Raw genomic sequence first — 18,737 nt, forward strand, 5'->3', positions numbered from 1 at the left:
CTGTCCCAGCTGTCTTGTCACTGTTTACAATGTTTCATCCCATTCTGACTATAAAAGCGCATAGTGGCATAGAACTATTGCTAAATGAATATAAAGTCGATGAGCTTTGCCTTTTATGTTGGTGCTTTTACAGGTGTCTTATTTAAATTTATAGTAGAAAACTAAACTTTAAATCTTTAATTATTGCCTTCATGTTTTGCTTATGACTTTATTTTAATAAGCAATTCCACTCTATATCACTCAAATGCTATTCTGCTTTTTAAAGCTCAAAGAAAGAATGCATTTTTTCCAGATAATCTATCTAAACATTTGGGTTTGAGGGATTTTTGGCACAGTGTCACTTCATCACCTTACAAATCTCTGAGAATGTTGCCTTTTCTCAGCTACAGCAGTCGGTCTATTTAGTTCCTAGACACTCCCAATCATGTCTGATTAAGACACTCGGGAGTGTTGGGTCTCTGTTGTATTTTTCTTTTCATACAATGCTCAAATTCTTTAGAAGGTAAAAAATTGCAGGCCAATTCTGTAGAGAAACCACTGTGGTTCTGTGTGATATTAATTTACCTGCTTGTTCCCTTTTCTTAATATAGTAAAAGTTTCTAATGTTTTGGTAAAATAAAACACAAATTATTTTAGGCACTAGTTTCTAATATAAATAAACATTCAAGACTGAAAATGAATGCATATTCATTTATTTAGTGAGAATGGAGTGTAGAAACGGAACATATCCCATCAGACTATTATATTGGACAGCATCATTTGGGATCTACTTGCTGGTTGTTAGAGATGCATCAAGAAACTCAGTGATCACTGGAATTGCCAGATTCTTGGCGAGATTGGTCCAAATCAGTAATTGGTTGGTCAGAAGCATGAAAATTCAGTAATTTTTCTTAAAGTTCTCTTGCAACACCAGATTGCGTTAACGTTCTTTAGTGTTGATGCCGCTACTCAGGTAATGTCATTGTCACTTCCGCCATTGGAGGCACAGAAATATCTGAAGCCATTTGAATGAAAGCTTTATTTTCTGCAACATGTCAAGATGCATCTGCAGTTCATTCTGGCAGCTAGAGTGTGAAATACGTTTTTTCTGTTTTAGTCTTTTGGAGTTTCAACCTCCTGTTTATCTCAGAACATTCTGGATTTGAAAATATTGGAAGCCTTTTGGGAATCTGAGTCAAAGGAAAGATGTACTTTAAGGATATGGGTATGCTATCTGCCCTAACTGAATATGTAAGATGTTAAGACAAATACTTATTGTTTTGAAATAGTTCATATAATCAGATGGCAGCTTTTGTGTAGGATCTTATTGGCAAGTTGATGTCAGTATAAAAACTTGAGATTGTAAATTGGTCACCGAATTCTGAATAAAGCATATCTAGTCATAACATTTTTTTAAAATAACTTTCAAGCCATTTGAACAACATGGGTTCACATTTACCTTAGAAATATTCCGTCAGTGTAATTATGTGTACTTTTTAAAAATTTGCTAATAAAAACCCAAAACTCGTTCTGCAGTTCTTGTAACGCATTTAGAAAAAGAGGAAATTTCACCTGTATTGTAATGTCTCAGTTAAAAAAAATTGGATTACAAGCTTTACATACTGAAGTTTAACATTGAAGAGCTTCCACATTTTTCCCTTTAGTTGAGATGTATCCACACACATTTACCTTCTGTCCATTTCTGACTAAGCTTGGGTTGTTATGAGATAACATTGAGTAAAATGCTACTATATCATTATATACGTATATTAAGTGTAAAAAAAAAAAGCATGATTTATTTTTATTTTGTCTGCTACCAAATATTTGAGCTTAAGTGTCTCACATTTTGATAGATGCACAGATGTAAGCAAAGAATTGAATAAAATATCCACTAAATTGATTTTCAAGTCCTTATTGCAGAAAGTTTTCTCCGTTCTCCTTCTCAGAAGCAGTTTGAGAGAAAAACAAATTAAAATAGGCTGTTAAATTGCATTTTATTACCCACTGTAAACTATCACTGACCTTTGCTTTTGAAGTTGCTTCAGATAAGTCTCGATCTCTCAATTTGCCAAGAATGAAGATTGAATGGTACAGACCAAAGCTGAGCACCATCTATTCACCTTCTACATTTATATTACATGTAACACAATAGATGAAACTTAAAATATTTAGGTTCATATTGCCTAAATATTTTAAAGTTTAGGTAAAGTTAAAGGTTGGAATCACTGAACGAGATGTAAGCTCTGCTTTACAATGTGAACTTTGTTCATCAAGTACATGGGTAAATTACTGGAAAGAGTTTTATCACAATATAGCTAATCTGTTATTCCACCTCAGCCCTTTCATTGATTTATTTTTTTATTTCACTTTAACTCAATTGACCATAATCGCCACACATAAAGGTTTTCCTCTTGAGTGACTCATGTTGTCAGTGTTTTCTCATTGTTACCTGTCACAACCGCTCTCCTTGGACAGTTGCGGTTTTGCCTGTCACTGAATAAAGCAATAACGCTCATCTGCAACTGCCACCGCTTTTCATTAGGCCCGAAGAGAGCTACGTCAGCTGAAGGAGGAGGCGAGGAATAAACATGCCGTGTCGGTCATTTGGGCCGGCTGGCAGGGCACCAAGGTATTTGGGAATGTTGACTTGCCGTGACTTTTTGACTTATCGCCTCCATCAACCCCACTCCCACCTCTTTATTTAAAAAAAGAATCCTGAAGTAATTCTAAGCATTTCTCAGTGATGAAAAGCATTTTGTTATGCGTCTTATGGCTCAGTAGGTGCTGAGGTTGTAAATGAATCTTCCAAATATGACCAAGTCCTTTATGGTAGTCTGTTTAAAATATATGTCTAATTCATCCTGGATACATAGATTTAGTTTTGGTTTGTTGCATCGTCTTCATAGGTCCATCCTTGATAACTGCATGCTTCTTGCTCATGCTGCATGACTTCCTCTTACTGTGTAGCTACTGCATGTTTAGTCTGTATCGAAATCTTTTGGATGGATTGCATCCCAGCCGAATTGACTCTCCTGCATCATCACCCCGCAGTGACTAAAAACGCTTCTTTCACCTCACAGATGCTCTTCTAGATAACCACCCAAACACTTTATTATACATGTGTAGATGCTGGAGCATTATAGCAATAACGTTGCAGCCAGCGCTTGTGTGCAGTGTGTGTGCACGTCTTCAAAGCGGTCGACTCCAAGCAGAACGGTTTTGACCCCTCCATCCTCTCATCTTCCACTGCTCTTTCTTCCCCCGCCCACACCCAAACAGGCTCGCAGGGAGCTCAGGAGGCTGAAGGAGGAAGCCAGGCGCAAGCATGCCGTCGCTGTGATTTGGGCCTACTGGCAGGGACTGAAGGTACCCACCAGCCCCCACGGCGTAACAACCATCACCCTGTGTGCCATCTGCTCCCCATCACTGTCCCCCATCGCCCTTTTCATCACTTTTTGTCCTCAGAAAGGCAGCCTGTGCTCTCTGTTGCAAATATCTTCTGTTTTCCTTTACGAAGTTCGGAAAGCGTATACGGCACCTTCCATTGTCATTGCCACCCCTGTTAAAGTTCAAAACTGCAGAAACATTACGTCACTATCCTACAATAATTGCCCAAGTAAATTTTTTCCAAGTGATTTTGGCAAAAATAAATTACTTCTGGCAAAAAAATTACTTGGGAAAGTAACAATAATCTCATTCTAAAGAAAATTGAGAAATCCAACAGTTAATTTGAGTAAAGTTTTCATTTTTGTCGCTTGTAACCCTTTTTATAATCCCATTTTGCTAATAGGACAGCACTTTTTTTCTGAGTATAATATTAAGCAAGATTAGAGCAGAAAGATGGAGATCTTTAACCAATCTTTAGTCCTTCTCGATTAGGGGTGTGCCACTTCAGCCTCCAAGAAATGGTGTATTGTATGCTTTAGCTGTATCCCTGTTCCACAGCTAAATTAATGGACATGTTGCCACCTCATTTAGTTGTCAGATTCTGCTTAGGCCTTGTAATAAACCACTGTCATCTAAAACATGCAGGACACTGGCGCTTTATGACTGCAGCTGGACATCCTTGCTGTAGATCACCTTGAATCTTCTATAATCATTGGCATGAGCCGATGAGATGACCAAAGTCCATGGATGAAGGTTTCTGCTAGAAGACGGAAATAAAGTGCCCATTTTCAGCTAACTAGCAGACTGTTGGATTTCAACTTAACATACCCAATTATTCTAAAGATTTCTTGTAATGCGCTCCAAAAGGTTTTCCAGGACCTATGGAAAAAAATGAGCCCTCAGCATCACAGATCATCGACTGTAAATAACTATCAATAAGGTGCTTTATTCTTCTTTTCCCATGTTTTCTTTTTCCTTTTATTCTGAAAACTCAGTCTTTTTCTCATCTGACCAAAGCATAAGCAAAACTTATCAAATGTGACATGTTTACTTTTGTTATGAAAGGACAAACTATCTTTTCTTGGCATCCCAAAGTCCTCTTTGGCATTTAGGTGGTTTCTAATGAAAATGGAAACATGACTTCAGAAGGCTTCATTTTGCTGCAGTTCTCAGTGAGCTCTTGAGATCTGTTTTACTTTTTTTGCTTCAGTTACCATTCTGAATAATGTGGGTGGTGGCAAGATAAACATGTTTTCCAGCCTAGTGGTCAGTGGCTAGAAGGCCTGAGTGCCATGTCAAAACTGCATGACACAGCAGGGGTCAGCACCTTCTTCAAATCATTAGTTTTTGCCTTCTGTCTAGCTGAAGACCCCCATCTTAGAAGTGGGAATTATGAATCAATTCTTTGTGATTTAGAAAGTTGTAGAAACTGATCAAACACATATTCCAAATTTGTTTTTAATCAGTTGCCGGTATTTGAGCCACCACTAAATGTTGAATTAAAGGTTGGATTTTTCCATATTTCTCAGTGTGAGATTATGTAATGGTTTAACTTCCAAGGTCGTGCAGATGCATAAAATCTGTAACTGAATTATCAGTTTGGTTTGAAACGACAGTTTAGTTATGATCCCTCTTATCAACTTTAGGTGTTGTCCTTTAACGGAATGTAAGTAATTTACAACACCTGATGTAAAAGTTTAACCCCCACTTTAAATATTGGAGTCTCTGAATACCAAGTATAGAAAATTGTTCAACCTCTTTTGTTTGTTTTTTTAAGCAACAGTGTGCAAAAGTCTACAAATTTCATCTAACTTTTCCTTGTTTTCCATTACTGACCCTTAAAGCAGCACTGTTTGTGACTCCCACGCTGTTTGCTCTGCTTCTTTTTCACTGAAGGGGTGTCTGCTTTTGGGTTTTTGTTTGTGTGATGTTTACTTTTTGGAGTGAAACAATCCATGTTTACCATGTTCATGTTTTAAATGTTGTTTTTTTGTTTTTAATTGAGCACCAGGAGCCTGGATATGCACCTGTTATAATTCACTTTGTCCCATAAAGGAAAGCATGAAGTTTGTCATAACAATGATAGCCTTTTCACTCATTTGAAGAAATTATTGTATTTGGGATTATGTTCAACAGACTGGGTTTTGTTTTGTTGTTGTTTGTAACTAACAAAATGTCCTTTTTTGTGTGCAGTTTTTGTTGTGCTGCTCCTCTTTCAGTGTGCTTCTTTCCTGTCCCACCGTATAACGAGTCAACAGAGTAAGCTTGGAATTGATTCACACATTTTTTATGATTGTGCTCTCAAAGGTCCGCAGAGAATACAGAAAATTCTTCAGGGCAAACGCAGGCAAGAAGATCTATAACTTCACCATCCAGAGGATTGTAAGTCTGGCTTAAGACCTGTGATGTTTTGTGAATGGGTTCATGTTAACTTTAATGTTTAAACTGAACACTTCTTGGATCTTTTTGGATTACTAGATGCAAAAATACTTCCTCGGATTGAAGAGCAAACTGCCCTCCATGTCCCCGATAGACAAGACCTGGCCTGCCAGGCCTTACTCGTTCCTGGATGGAGTTCATGCTGAGCTTCGGAGGATTTTCCATCTCTGGAGGGTTTGTCTGTCACATTCAGTCAGGCTTGTTTTACACTGTCAGAGTGAATGCTGTCTACTGTAAAACTGCCAGACAAGTGTGTAGCAGAATAAAGTCAGCATTTCTGAATTTTTTAGTTATGTTCTATAAGATGTAGGCAGCAGATCAAAGTACAATGATGATGCACACAAAAACTAGTGTTTCCTGGCAGTTATTCTTTATTTTGACTTGTGATGCAAACAGTGCAAGAAATACAGGAGCCAATTCACAGAGGAGAAAAAGGCAGTGTATGAGGAGAAGCTGGAGGCAAGCGAGCTTTTTAAAGATAAAAAGGCTCTCTACCCAAGCAGGTATCTTGCATTCACTACTCTCCAAAGCAATGCCCATGGTGTCAATCTTAATTTTATGCCAGATTGAGCCTTCATACATCTTATATTTCACATTATACAAATGTCTTTGACTCCATCTTTTTTTTCTCAGCGTGAGACAGCCTTTCAAAGGAGACTACCTGGAGATCAGCAAGAATCCAAAATATCAAAAACTCAGCAGCGCCGTAGACGAAAAGATTCTGCTGGCCGACGTGGTCAACAAGATAAACAGGGCCAATGGAAAGGTAGGAAAAAAGTGCTTTTGGAAAAGTATTTTTACAATATCCACACTACAGCTGACATCATTATACTTGTTATATGTGACCAATCAACATAAAGTATTTTACAAATAAAAATCTGACATGTGGGGTGCATTTATATTCAGCATTAGATAACCAATACCAGAACCACATTTTGCTGAAACTACAGCTCTAGGTCTTTGGGACATTTCTACCAATTTTGAACATCTACCAACTCTTTTTTGCCCATTTTTCTTAGCAAAATAGTTTAGGTTCAGTCTGGAAAGTCTGAGCAGCATTTTTCTTTTTTGCTCACACCTCAGATTTTCAAATGCCTTTAGGTCTGAACCCTGACAAGAACATGAAAAATGTTTTTTTATCTTAAACATCACGTTGTATCTCTGACACTATGTTTAAGATCAATTCACTGTCTGCAAGAACAGATTCTGTGTCGTAGAGCTGCAAGAACAAAATAACATTTTGTTCTTTTGAGGTGTTTGAAAAATCTAGTGCGATTGGACAGAAATGTGAAGCGGGTAGGAGTACTATACTGATAGAAGGTGCAGTGGGACAGACCTATGAGGACTTCCTCAGGGTTCAGCTCTTGTTTGTCTGAAGGAACTTTTGTCTTCACATCAGATAAATGAGGAAATTTCTGTTTCCTGGTAGAGTACGTACAGGTCACTTTAGTGGCGTTCAGCTTGAGGTGCGGTCTAAGTCGACATTTTGATCTCTGCAGAACACAGCACCTACTTCCCAGTGTATGTTCTCTCTCCTGTAGCAATTCGCATTTCTTGATTTCCAAAATATTTCTTTTTAAACATCTTGCATAAAAAGCTAATGAAATGCATGTCGGGATGTGATTGTAGTGAGAGTTCAACAGGCATGAATACATTTGTAAAGCATTTCACCCAGTGTTTTCATTAAAACTTTTCTGCTTCCATTTAAAAATTTGCATCTTAAAGTCTGATATCTTGTATTTTATGTTGGACTGAATGCAGGATGACACCAGTGTTTCTGTGCTTGCAGGGGTCACCTCGACTCTTTCTGTTAACTAAGAAGAACGTTGTTCTGGCTGATCAGAAAACTGGGCAGCTGAAAGCCAACGTCCCTCTTACCGACCTTGCAAGTGTGTCAACGAGCACGCAAACTGATGGCTTCTTTGCTCTCAAACTCAAAGAGGTGAGGAGAACGTTGTTTTGATATGTAGCAATAGATGATAAACTTTTTCAGGTTGTTTGTGTGGCCACAAAATCTTTTTCAAAAAGATGAAGGAAAATTGTTTAAAAATTCAATGTTGCTCCCAACAGGGCTCAGCTTCTGCTATCAAAGGTGACTTCTTGCTCAGCAGTGATCACCTGATTGAAATGATAACCAAACTGCACCGCATCAGCTCCATGGCTGCAGACAGAGAAAAGCTCAACATTGACATCTTAGACGAGTATGCAGAGTCTTTGGCTTATATTGTGGCCAGCGGGTTGCCTCTTCCTTCTTGGTGATATAAGTTGTTGCTCTTCTTCTCTGGTGTTTCAGGTTTCTGGTGCAGTTCAAACAGGACAAAGTGTGCGTAAAATTCATCCAAGGTAGTCCCAAGAACGGCAACAGCGTATCATGCAAACGCAAAAACAACCGCCTGCTGGAGGTGTCTGTACCTGCGTCATCCTAAAGAGGAGAGGACCTGACGGCCAACTTAGACGTTCTGGACTTGACAATCACCACCCCTGTGCCAACCCTGAGCCCAAACACATGCTGTTATTTGGCTTCTTGTTGTGTTCTTTATCAGATTTTTTCCATGGCACCGCTATAGCTGAAATAATGGGCCACAATTTTTTTTTGGCAGAGAAAGCTCAAACTTAAGGGTTGCATGCCACAGAAATTTTGGTGTAAAGAGCTGATGCCAGAGCACAACCGACTTTTTGTATAACCGTGGCAATGTCGTTGCCTCCATGGTAAATTAGTTTTCAGAGAAAATGTCAAAAGAACTTAAAGAAGAGCTCCAGCCTCCAACAGTTCAGACTCGTCTGCTTTTAAGCTGCTCTGACGCTGGCAAGAAAGATGGCTTAAAAATTTGAGATGAGCTATGACACAGGATTTGGGCATAAGTCTGTCGCATTTAGTTCTTTGACAAACCTGAATACTGCACTTACTTTCCCCTTTGTAACAGAGGGTCTGACCTGAAAACTACGTTGATTGTATGTTGTTTTCTTATTTTTCTTGGGTTACAGCACAGTAGGCAGTTGTGTAAAAGTAAGATAGAATTTGCTAAATAATTGTAAAACACTTTGTATTCATTCTTACGTGCCATTAAACAGGTGTAAACACAGTACCATGCGAGTGATGATCCTATTTATATTGATGCCAAAAATGAAATTAAATAATTTCTTTTTGATTGCACTACACATGGTCACTTGGATTTCCTCTTTCTAGTACAGCTGATTAATCATTCCATCTACTCAATAATTGTAAACTGCATTCTTGTTGAAGGTTGCTTGGAGTTGAGACATTAGATCAGTTTGAACCCAACTTTTTTCCCAAAACTACTTTTTCCACCTCAAATTCTGACTATTGAAACCAGTGCTAATGTTGTGTGCAATATTGTGTTTCTGGAAGCTGACTTTCCTGTGCCATAAGCTGTACATAGGCTTTATAGGCTGTAGCCATAACATGGACACACAGTTTAGATTCCTTATTTTCATATGTATTACTGGTGTGGATGTTTTAGCTTCTACAGCTTTATTGTAGTGTTTGAACCACTTTTCCCTTCACTTTACATTACAAGGGAACAGACCAAATGTTAATTTGAGAGGTTCTGTTAAGAGGCTATATGCAGTTAATGTTGTACCTATAATAAATTCTTTGCATCTTTATTTAATAAAAGCCCAAATTAGTTGGAACTGGAAGCTTAGTCGACTGGTTATCCTCGGAGGGACACAGACCAAAGCATACTTCTACAAATTAAAACCTTACAGTGGTCTATGCTAATGCCAACTTAGTTAAACCATTGTAACATTTCATTGCCTTATTTACCCAAAAACTGAGGATCACTTGCTCAGAACGTGAGTCACGAAGGTGGTGCAGCAGCAATGAGGTTCCTGTGTGAATGCATACTGAGAATGCAGCATGAAACGCTTCTGGTCTTGGTATGAACCTAAGTGTAAAAAGAAATGGATAGCATTTACCTATACCACTAATTTAGCTCTTCGCACTACTTTAATCTTGTAACTGACAAATACTGATCAGAACCTCTTTGTGCCATTCTCGGTCTGTTTCACATGTGAGGATAAATGGTGGCGTGCCACCTCCAACCTAGGTTTCCTGTGTGAATATACCAGCATGCTTCACAAAAACCGCTATGACCGCTTTTAGCTTTAACCACTGAGACAAGCTGTTGACTTCAACCTCTGGGAGAGAGAAAATTTGATCCTGGATGCTGAAGCAAAGTCTGAAATGGGCCAAGACAGAAATAGACTTGTACCATCTTGAACTACAATCTTAAAAGAAAAAAAAGTGCTAACCCCTCTTCCATGAACTTTAAAACTGTTAAACTTGCATTGAATGGCTTATCCAAAGCATAATGATTCTGTCACCAGTAATCTTCCTTTTTGAACCTCAGAACGAAACGCATGACGTTTCCTGGCAGATAAATTATGTAGTTAACGAGCAGAAAATTAAAGCAGTTTGTGTAAGAAACTGCCTTTACTTTTCTATTACTCAACAGCAAGTATTCAGGTTCTGTTCCTGGAACCCATTTGGCTGTCATACCTCATATCGCCATGTCTAGTGGAAACAATAATCAGCTTTACTGGCCATTGCAGACATAAGATTTTATAAAATTGTGTCTGCATTATTTTTTGGGAGATGAAGGGTTAAGGAAGGCCTCTCCAAAGTCAAGCAGAAGTAATTCATATTTAAAATAACTGCATTAGACCAGGTTGGATAACTGCTCAGAAACTGTTAATGAATTTTTTTTTCCGTTTATTTGACTTGTATACAGATTACTGGTTTACTTGCATTAAGCAGATGCAAGTAAACAAAGTGGGGGCGGGGGGGATGCAATCGGACTTCACTTTTCTGCATTTCAACTGAAATTTAGAAATGTTTATATTTGGGGCTCTTTCTTTTGAAAAATATCCTTGTCATGTAAGTAAGTCACTTATGGTGATGGGAAATCAGATGTCACAGATGAGGGATAAACTGATGGTTCTAATGGATTTACTTGGAGCCTTGTTTTGGTGTGGTTTCACTTGTAAAATCTTTCTTGCCCTCTTCTTCCCCTTGATTTGTATTTGAACAGTGGTTAGAGCTGCAAAATGATGTCTGCATTCTTGTGTGCCTGATGTTGAACTGTGTTCAGAGATGGAACAAGAAAAATATTTTAGTAGAACTCATTGTAACATTTGCAAGTATTCTTTTTAAATTAAATAAAGATCAAAGATAAATGTTCTTTGCTGCTGTTGTATTTTTTTTTCCCATTTAATTATTTGAAGTATAAATCCATAAATGTTGTCCACACAGATCATTATTCTTTGCATTTCAATTTTATAAGCCTTTTTGCTTTTTATGTACCTCACATCCCAGCACTAAATAACAGGCTTTGATTGCTGTTTATCTGCATCATCGGGGGACATGGTTTGGAGGCTTTTGGGGCTGTATGGCCAAGCCTAGCAGTCAAGCAACTTGCCAGATGTTTTCCATCACATCTGGGGGGGAGCTATCCTGGGGTTAAATTCCGCAGCTTTGGGAGAGCTGCCGGCAACAGGTCTCAGGGGACCAGCCCTCTGATTGAACAGAGTGGTAAAAATAGCGGACCATTTTGGGCTGCCCAGTACCCGGTTCCCACCACTCCACAGGCTGGGAAAGGAAGGCGGAGTCGTAGCACTCCCTGTGGATATTATTCAACTCTCTGTGGGACTACAAAGGAACCAGACAATGCGCTCTCTGATCATGTGGAGCGTCTGCCGTTTGCACACTGCAGTGCAGATCTGCATCACACCGTTTTGATAAAATCAGTGTGCAGAGCAGATCATGAATATATCTTGTAAATCAGCACTCCAATCCAAATGTTGGGAGCTGTGCTTAAAATGGTTCTCAAATGGCAAGTAACACCTTTTAAACATTTAATGCTTTTTGTCTTTCAAAATGTCAACATAAAATGAAAGATTTCTGCGGTATACAAATTAACCAGCTAAAGATGAACACTTTCTTCCCCAGACTGGCATTAGAGTACTGTAGACCAGTTGAGGTTGCTTTCTTGAGTCTCTGGTGACATCTTCTGGACTCTTATCAGCCTTGCAATAGAAAACGGGAAGAGGAAGACTTGAAGAAAATTTGAATAAAACTGTTTGACAAGATGCAGCGTTTCAGGGGAGTTTTTTTTTTTTTTTTTGCATTAGCCAAGTAATGTAATTTGTTTTGTTTTTTTGTTCCACACAGATTTTCACAAAAATGAAGCTTAAAATGAAAATGTATTTCCATAAAGAGGTCCTTGTGAGTATCCTAAAATGTTAAACATACATTATGGTTTGTATGGGAGAAGTGCTGTGTGTGGAAGAAAACTTAACTGCACATCACCCTGAACACACTGTTCCTAGAGTGTTATTGGTGATGTGCAGTGGTGGAAGTATCATCCTGCAGGTTCCTTCAGTAGGGAAAGGAGAGTTGGTTGGATTTGATTGGAAGATGGATTAAGCTAAATTTAGTGCAATCCTGGATGAAAATATATTAGAGGCTTCAAACGAGTTAAAAACTTCTGTATCACGTGATATTTAAAACTTGTTGCTCTTGTAGAAGGGTTCAGGGGGTGTTTTTGCAAGACTATATATGAAGTAAATCTGTCCTAAAACAAAAATCTATAGCAGCAAAACTAAAAAGTATCTGACATACAGCTGTCAAAGTTTCTAAAAGGACACAGATTCTTCTCAAAAGTCTTGCTCTGCAGTAATGACTTTCTTAGTGAAATATTTAATCCACAACTCACAAAAGCTGTTAGGCTGCTGGCTGAAAAATTTTACTTTCATTTGCACTGACTCTGAAAGGAATACCAATTACATCAGTTTATTCTGCACAGTCACTAATTAGCCTAACATAACACTGAAGCATCTGCATTTCTCTGCATGTTTAGCCCTAATATACTGCTACTGGGAGTCAATAACATTTAGTTTGAAGTAATGAATTATCAGTCTCTCCATCTTTTCTTCTTTATCTTAGACTTCTTGTGTAATTAGCTTAACAATTTCCAGCAGAGATGAAACGTGGTGTTTACCTTCAGTGTTGCAGTTTTTTCACCGTTTATTCTGAAGGGTAGTTAAAGTAGCAAGTGCAGTTAGAACAACCCTCCAAACTCCTTAAACATAATGCTTCCCCCATGTTTTAGACCATTTATATTTTCAGTTATCCCTGTTGGATATTGTTTAAGTATTTAATTACTTTGTAAGACCACCTTTTACTCCAATTATAGTAAGAATGGCTTTCTATACTTTTTCTTTTTTTGTAACAGAAACTTAAATTCAGTCAGATTTGATGGAGAGCGTTTGTGAACAACACTAATTGCAACAGATTCCCAGGTGATTTAGGTCTGGACTTCAACTAGACAGTTCTAATGCATACGTGGGCCTATAAACTCCTTTATTTTAGCTCTAGTTATATGGTTAAGTATGCAACATCTATTCTCTGAAATTCTTTGCAGCTTTTGATATGTCTTCATCCAGAAATGCTCTGTATGTAGCTGGAAAACACTTGACCAACTTTCCATGCTAAACAAAAGTATTCCCACAGCATGATTTTGCCACCACCATGTATTGACTTGATTCCACATTCAGGTTGGTGTTCAGAATTTTCTTGTGCATTTTACATGTAGGCTAAAAAATAAAATTTTGGTCTCATCTGACCAAAACACCACCTTCCTTCTGCAACTTATAGCAAGTTAACTTTGACTTTTTACAATCCTCTTCAGACATTTTTTCATTTAGACATACGTAATCTCTACATTATGTCTAAATGTGTATGTCTACAAAAATGACATAACATCCTCATAATTAATAATTTAACTTTATCATCAACTTAAGCAAGTTAAACACAAATAGGTGTCGCAAGATGAAAACGTTCCATCTTTGCAGCTTAACTCTGACCATTGAAATGTTTTTTCAAGCTGAGCCTCTTTGATCACCCTATCCTATAACTAAAGAGCTGGTGGAAGATAATGTGGCATGAATATTTTTATGTTGGTTGCTCAGACATACAGTAGCCCAGTTTGAAGAGGAAATTTTCCTGGAAGGGAAAGCTGACTTATTGAAGATAAATTCCTTTTGACATTTCCAACATGGAACTTGTTTTGTCATAGCTTCATAAATTCCACAACCAGAGCAACAAATCATGGAATAAATAAATCCCACCATCTTCTGCTTCAAAGGGGAAAAAAAACATAGAAGAAGAGATAATGAGGGACCACTTCCCTAAACATTTATCATCTAGTACTGTACAGCTTGGCATATTTAAAGCCCAAATTAAGGCCTAAAATTAAAATGATTAGCCTGGGAAATAACGACTTGTTGTGAACAGATTCTCTCGCCTCTGCTGTGAATGTCTGTAGTTCCTCGAGAGTTTCCAGGGCGCTCTTGGCTTCTTGATTGATTGTGACTCTCCTTATCAGTTCTGGCAGTTTAGATGTTGAGCCATGTTTTGGTAGGTTTGCTGTTGTGACACACCTCTTTAATGTCTGTTATTTAACATTGCCCAGTCAGAGGCTTAATGCTTAGCATATTAATTTAACTCTACATTAAACCTCTACAACTTTATCCCTGACTTTAGAGTTTTGAAAAATAATGAAATGTAGCTTTCTCAATTATGACATGTTTCGTGTTAGTATATTACATACAACCCCAATAAAAGAGACAAAGGTTTATGGTTGTAATGTGAAAAATTGTGAAAAATGCAAAGAAAAATAATATTTTTGCAAAACACAGTAATACATATTTTCAGAAAAGCCTATAGCATTGATGTCAGATTCCTGCTTTTTAATTAAACCTTAAAATATGTGATTAAAAGCATATTTTCCATGTCTTTGATACTAAATACCATATAAGTAAACTGTCAATATTCTCTGCAAGCAACACATTGAATTAGACAAAAGTAAAGGCAAAAGGCATGAGCTATTCCCAGACTGAGACAGATATAGCTGATAAATATGTTGCTTGTGTCTGAGTCAGAAAAAAAACTAGCAAGAGGGATCAGAGGTAGGAAGAAATCTGAATAATGAGTTCTGCTGGGTGGTGGAGTGTTTGTGTTCCCCTCTTGCCCTCGTGTCACCAGCAAACTCAATGGCTTCATCAATTTGTAGCCATTATCACATCAATGGACAAGAATGGAGGGAGGAGGAGAGATACAGATCGAGAGTATAGAGCAAGCTTCTGCTACACCATCTGTGAATTCTTAACACAAATGAAGAAAGAACTAACCACTTTAAATAGCATCCCAATATGTAGATGCGTCTGACCACTAACTTACTAACAGTCTATGGAAATGCAAGAAACGTTGCTATATTTACTGGTAGCTAAAATGAAAACAATACAAAGGTCTACAAGATAAAGAGCTAATGCTAGTTTATATTTTTCTACAAGGTAGAGTATTTGAATTTCTTCAAAATCATTTCACTGTATTCCAAACTATGTATGTAAGCTATGTAAGCCTCAGGCTACTTCAGCAGCAACAATGTCTTCAAAGGTTTTCCTAAGAAGTCAGTCAGCTGCAGCTGATCCAGAACGCAGCTGTTCGCATTCTCACTAAAACTAGTAAAATAAAACACATTGCCCCAGATCCAAAGTCCTTACTTTGAGCTCCTTGTAGCTCAAAGAACAGACTTTAAAATACTTTTTTGTTTAGAAAATCACTGAATCCCTTAGCACCAAAGTACATAAAATGCCTGTTGTTGTTGTTGTATCAACCTTCCAGACCACTGAGATCCTCTGGTTCAAGTTTACTCTGCATCCCCAGAATGGAGAAGCACCATTCACTTTTTTATTCCCCTCTATTGTGATACAAACTTTCAGAAAACTGCAGAACTGCTGAAACAGAGTTCCTTAAAATCAAGACTCTTTTTGAGGAAAGCCTGTAGAAAATCTTAAGTGCAAGGTCTAACAGAAAGAACATGAAGAAAAAGAAGAAAGCATTTAAATGTGGACTGAATGAACACAAACATTTTAGATATCCACTCAGTAAATTTGAAGAGATTCATAACAATCTCTTGACCATAGATACTGGTGATAAAACAAGCTAACTCATTTTTGCTATACTACTATACTATTTTAACTACAGGCTATTTTCCCTGGTGTGGACACTAACACTTGCAACCCAAGTAAAATGATAAATAATCGCTATCTATGTCCTTATTGAACAAGCAAGTGCAAGTCAATGTGTAGTCCAATGAACGAAGGGGCTGTGTGAATAAAAGCAGCTGTGGAGCTGATACGGATAAGCAAATAGCTCCACACACATCATTAGGTGCTCATTTACAGACATTAAGCAAGAGGCCAGGTGCCTGTTGGGAACTGCCAGGCATGCGTGCCTCCATGCAGTATCACGTTTCACCTACACCTCTCTGTGTAACACCTGCAAATGAAGAGCTTGTTTTACCAGAAATGGTTTCATCCTGCCAGTCGCTTCAGCAATAGTTTTCTCTCACTTCTATGTAAACATCATAATTTCATTATTGTATTTCACCAAGTTAGCACATGTCTGCTAGTCTGAATATTGTCTCATTCTGGAGTGAAAGTGGTGACCTTTGTTATTCTGGTGTCTGTTATATAAAAGCAAAATAAATCTAAAAAAACTAAAGAAATCAGACCTTCTATGACTTAATTGCGTTAGTGAGAGCTACGCACATAAACATTTGTCTATCGTTGGTACACAGAAAGATGCACTACAGAGGTTTAAATGCAAAAATAAGGAAAAAGGTATCAGGGAAAGGGGAAATTAGGGACATAAATGGGATTATGCAAATATGTGAACATTTGCATCACTTACAACAAGCAGTTGGAGTTTCCATTCTAACAGTTTTTTTTTCCAGGATTTCCCTCTGATCAGATCCATCCAACTTCCCCTTAACAAGCTTCACGATGCTGCCGTCACCATGTTTCACTGTGGAAATTATACATTTTGGGCGATGCCCAAATGTTAGTTTCTCAGCACACACAACACTTTGCACTGGCCAAAAACTTTTGTTTTTGCCTTTAGAGTACACTCTTTCACATATTTCCTGTGTATCCTTGGTGGTAGAAAGTCTTTTTTTAAACCCCCCTTTCATCAAGATGATATTTGTGGAGTGCACAGCCAATAGTTGTCCTGGTGAAACATTCTCCTTTCTGAGGTGTAGATCTCTGCAGCTCTTTCAGACTTATAAATGATTTGGCTGTCTCTGAATAAAACTCTCTGTGTTTGGCCTGTCCATTTTAGTGGATGGTTTGTTCCTGGTAGGAATGCTTTTGTATTATACTCCTTTTACTTTCAGATGATGGCTTGAACAGTGCTCTGTCGGATGCTTACGGCTTAGCATATTGTTTTATAACGTTACTCTGGTTTAAACTTCTCCACAACTTTATTCTTAATCTTTCTGCTGTCGTTCTTGATCTTCATGATGCTATTTGATCAGTAATGGATTCTAACAAACCGCTGAGATCTTCACACAGCTGAACACCTTGTTTAACATTTTCCCTTAAAGTAACAATACAGTTGCATTACATTTGTGTAACACCAACCCCAACGAAAAAGCAGAACTATAAAATTTATGTCTCCACCACAGAAAGAAAGGATGAGTGACCAGTATAAACTACTTTTATCCAAATTGCTTTTCAACATATATCATGCATAGAATAGCAACACCCTAACGGACAGAAGACAGCTTAGCAATAATATCAAAACACTGCAATTCATTCTTAGAATTTACAAGCCTTTCCCTGCTGTTGTTTAATTTATTTTCTTCCCTGAACAGTCAGCGTACATTTCATCACTGAATCCGCTTCAGCTGAGCAATATTGAAAAAAAGCATAAAGGTGAGCTGATGGGATTGTGTCAGGCGAGGCGATGTTGAAGAATTATGTGGTTCTCTTTATCACCAAATCCTGAAGCTTTCACACACGCACGGGCACAAAGACACGAATGTGTGTGGACACACAGAGGTGGAGCCGAGCTGATTAAAGAACACAAACATGGATTGGTGGGAGGGTCCACACACCACAAGGCTAATTGAACTGTCTCCACACTGAAAAGATGGAACATTAGTCATAAACCTTGCATGTGATAAAAAGAAAGGAGGAGAAACACACAAAATGAAAGAGGAGCAAAAGAAGCAAACCATATAAAACTGGTTTCAGATATTTGTTGAAGATTTTCCTTAAACTATATAGCATTTTAATCTCACATTTTATAGCCATTTTCAGTTCATCTAAAAGTTTGCAGTTTGAATAACTTAATGATGACTTTTGATTATATGTTGTGGCAGCTAAACTGCTTTGATTTTTCTCTTGCTTGTGTGATTTGCTATTGTGATTTTGAATTAAAGTCATGGTATTTAGTGTAGGCTTCTTAAAAAGGAGCAATAATTATCTCCTGTTACAAGCTGAGATTTTGTTTAAAATAACAGTGACGCATGAATTCAGTGTGATGTTTGCCCATTATGCACTGCTACCCGATTCAAATGTTTTTTCTTCAGAGGACAAGTCATTTAAATCTTAACAGAGAGAATAGTATAAAAATATGCTAAACACCAAACTAGAATACAAATGTAAACTAAATGACAAATTAAATAAAATAGATAACTAAAATGGAGCCAACTTCTGAACTGGAAACTTTATCATCTGAATTTTTAATTGTTTAGTAAAATTCTTAGGGAACCAGCTGTCATACTTGAATTATGTCTCTACACCGTCATATTACTCATGCTATGGAAATTCTGAGTATAATTTAAAACTCTACCCGGAGACTTAAATACCAAAATACATTCCCTTGTTTGGTGAATTGATAGTTAATCTAAAAATCTCACAGTTATGTGACCTGATTTAGTACAACACTGATCTTTTACATTACTATTAATTGCAAATTATTATTTTTTTACCTCTGCTTTTTTTGGCTTTTCCCCTCAGGGTCACCACAGCAAATCATCTGTCTTCATTTAGTCCAATCC

At 37.6% G+C, this 18,737-nt stretch overlaps 1 protein-coding gene across 6 annotated transcripts in view; it reads left to right on the top strand.

The window, feature by feature from the left end:
* The window catches only part of myo1b (myosin IB), a 73,815-nt gene extending 62,806 nt beyond the window's left edge, over positions 1 to 11,009 (top strand). For 2 of the 6 annotated variants that reach the window (XM_032566946.1, XM_032566947.1), the window contains 9 exons: positions 2,522 to 2,608; positions 3,259 to 3,345; positions 5,674 to 5,748; positions 5,845 to 5,979; positions 6,202 to 6,308; positions 6,439 to 6,571; positions 7,595 to 7,747; positions 7,876 to 8,006; positions 8,099 to 11,009. In XM_032566946.1, the coding sequence (XP_032422837.1) occupies positions 2,522 to 2,608; positions 3,259 to 3,345; positions 5,674 to 5,748; positions 5,845 to 5,979; positions 6,202 to 6,308; positions 6,439 to 6,571; positions 7,595 to 7,747; positions 7,876 to 8,006; positions 8,099 to 8,231 (1,041 nt within the window). In that variant the 3' untranslated portion in view covers positions 8,232 to 11,009. The remainder of the gene's footprint in view (positions 1 to 2,521; positions 2,609 to 3,258; positions 3,346 to 5,673; positions 5,749 to 5,844; positions 5,980 to 6,201; positions 6,309 to 6,438; positions 6,572 to 7,594; positions 7,748 to 7,875; positions 8,007 to 8,098) is intronic. The other 4 variants (XM_032566948.1, XM_032566949.1, XM_032566950.1 and 1 more) reach the window with 2 other exon arrangements.
* Positions 11,010 to 18,737: the final 7,728 nt, after the last annotated feature.

Source organism: Xiphophorus hellerii, chromosome 7 (genome assembly GCF_003331165.1).
Source record: "Xiphophorus hellerii strain 12219 chromosome 7, Xiphophorus_hellerii-4.1, whole genome shotgun sequence".
Classification (NCBI taxonomy): Eukaryota; Metazoa; Chordata; class Actinopteri; order Cyprinodontiformes; family Poeciliidae; genus Xiphophorus; species Xiphophorus hellerii.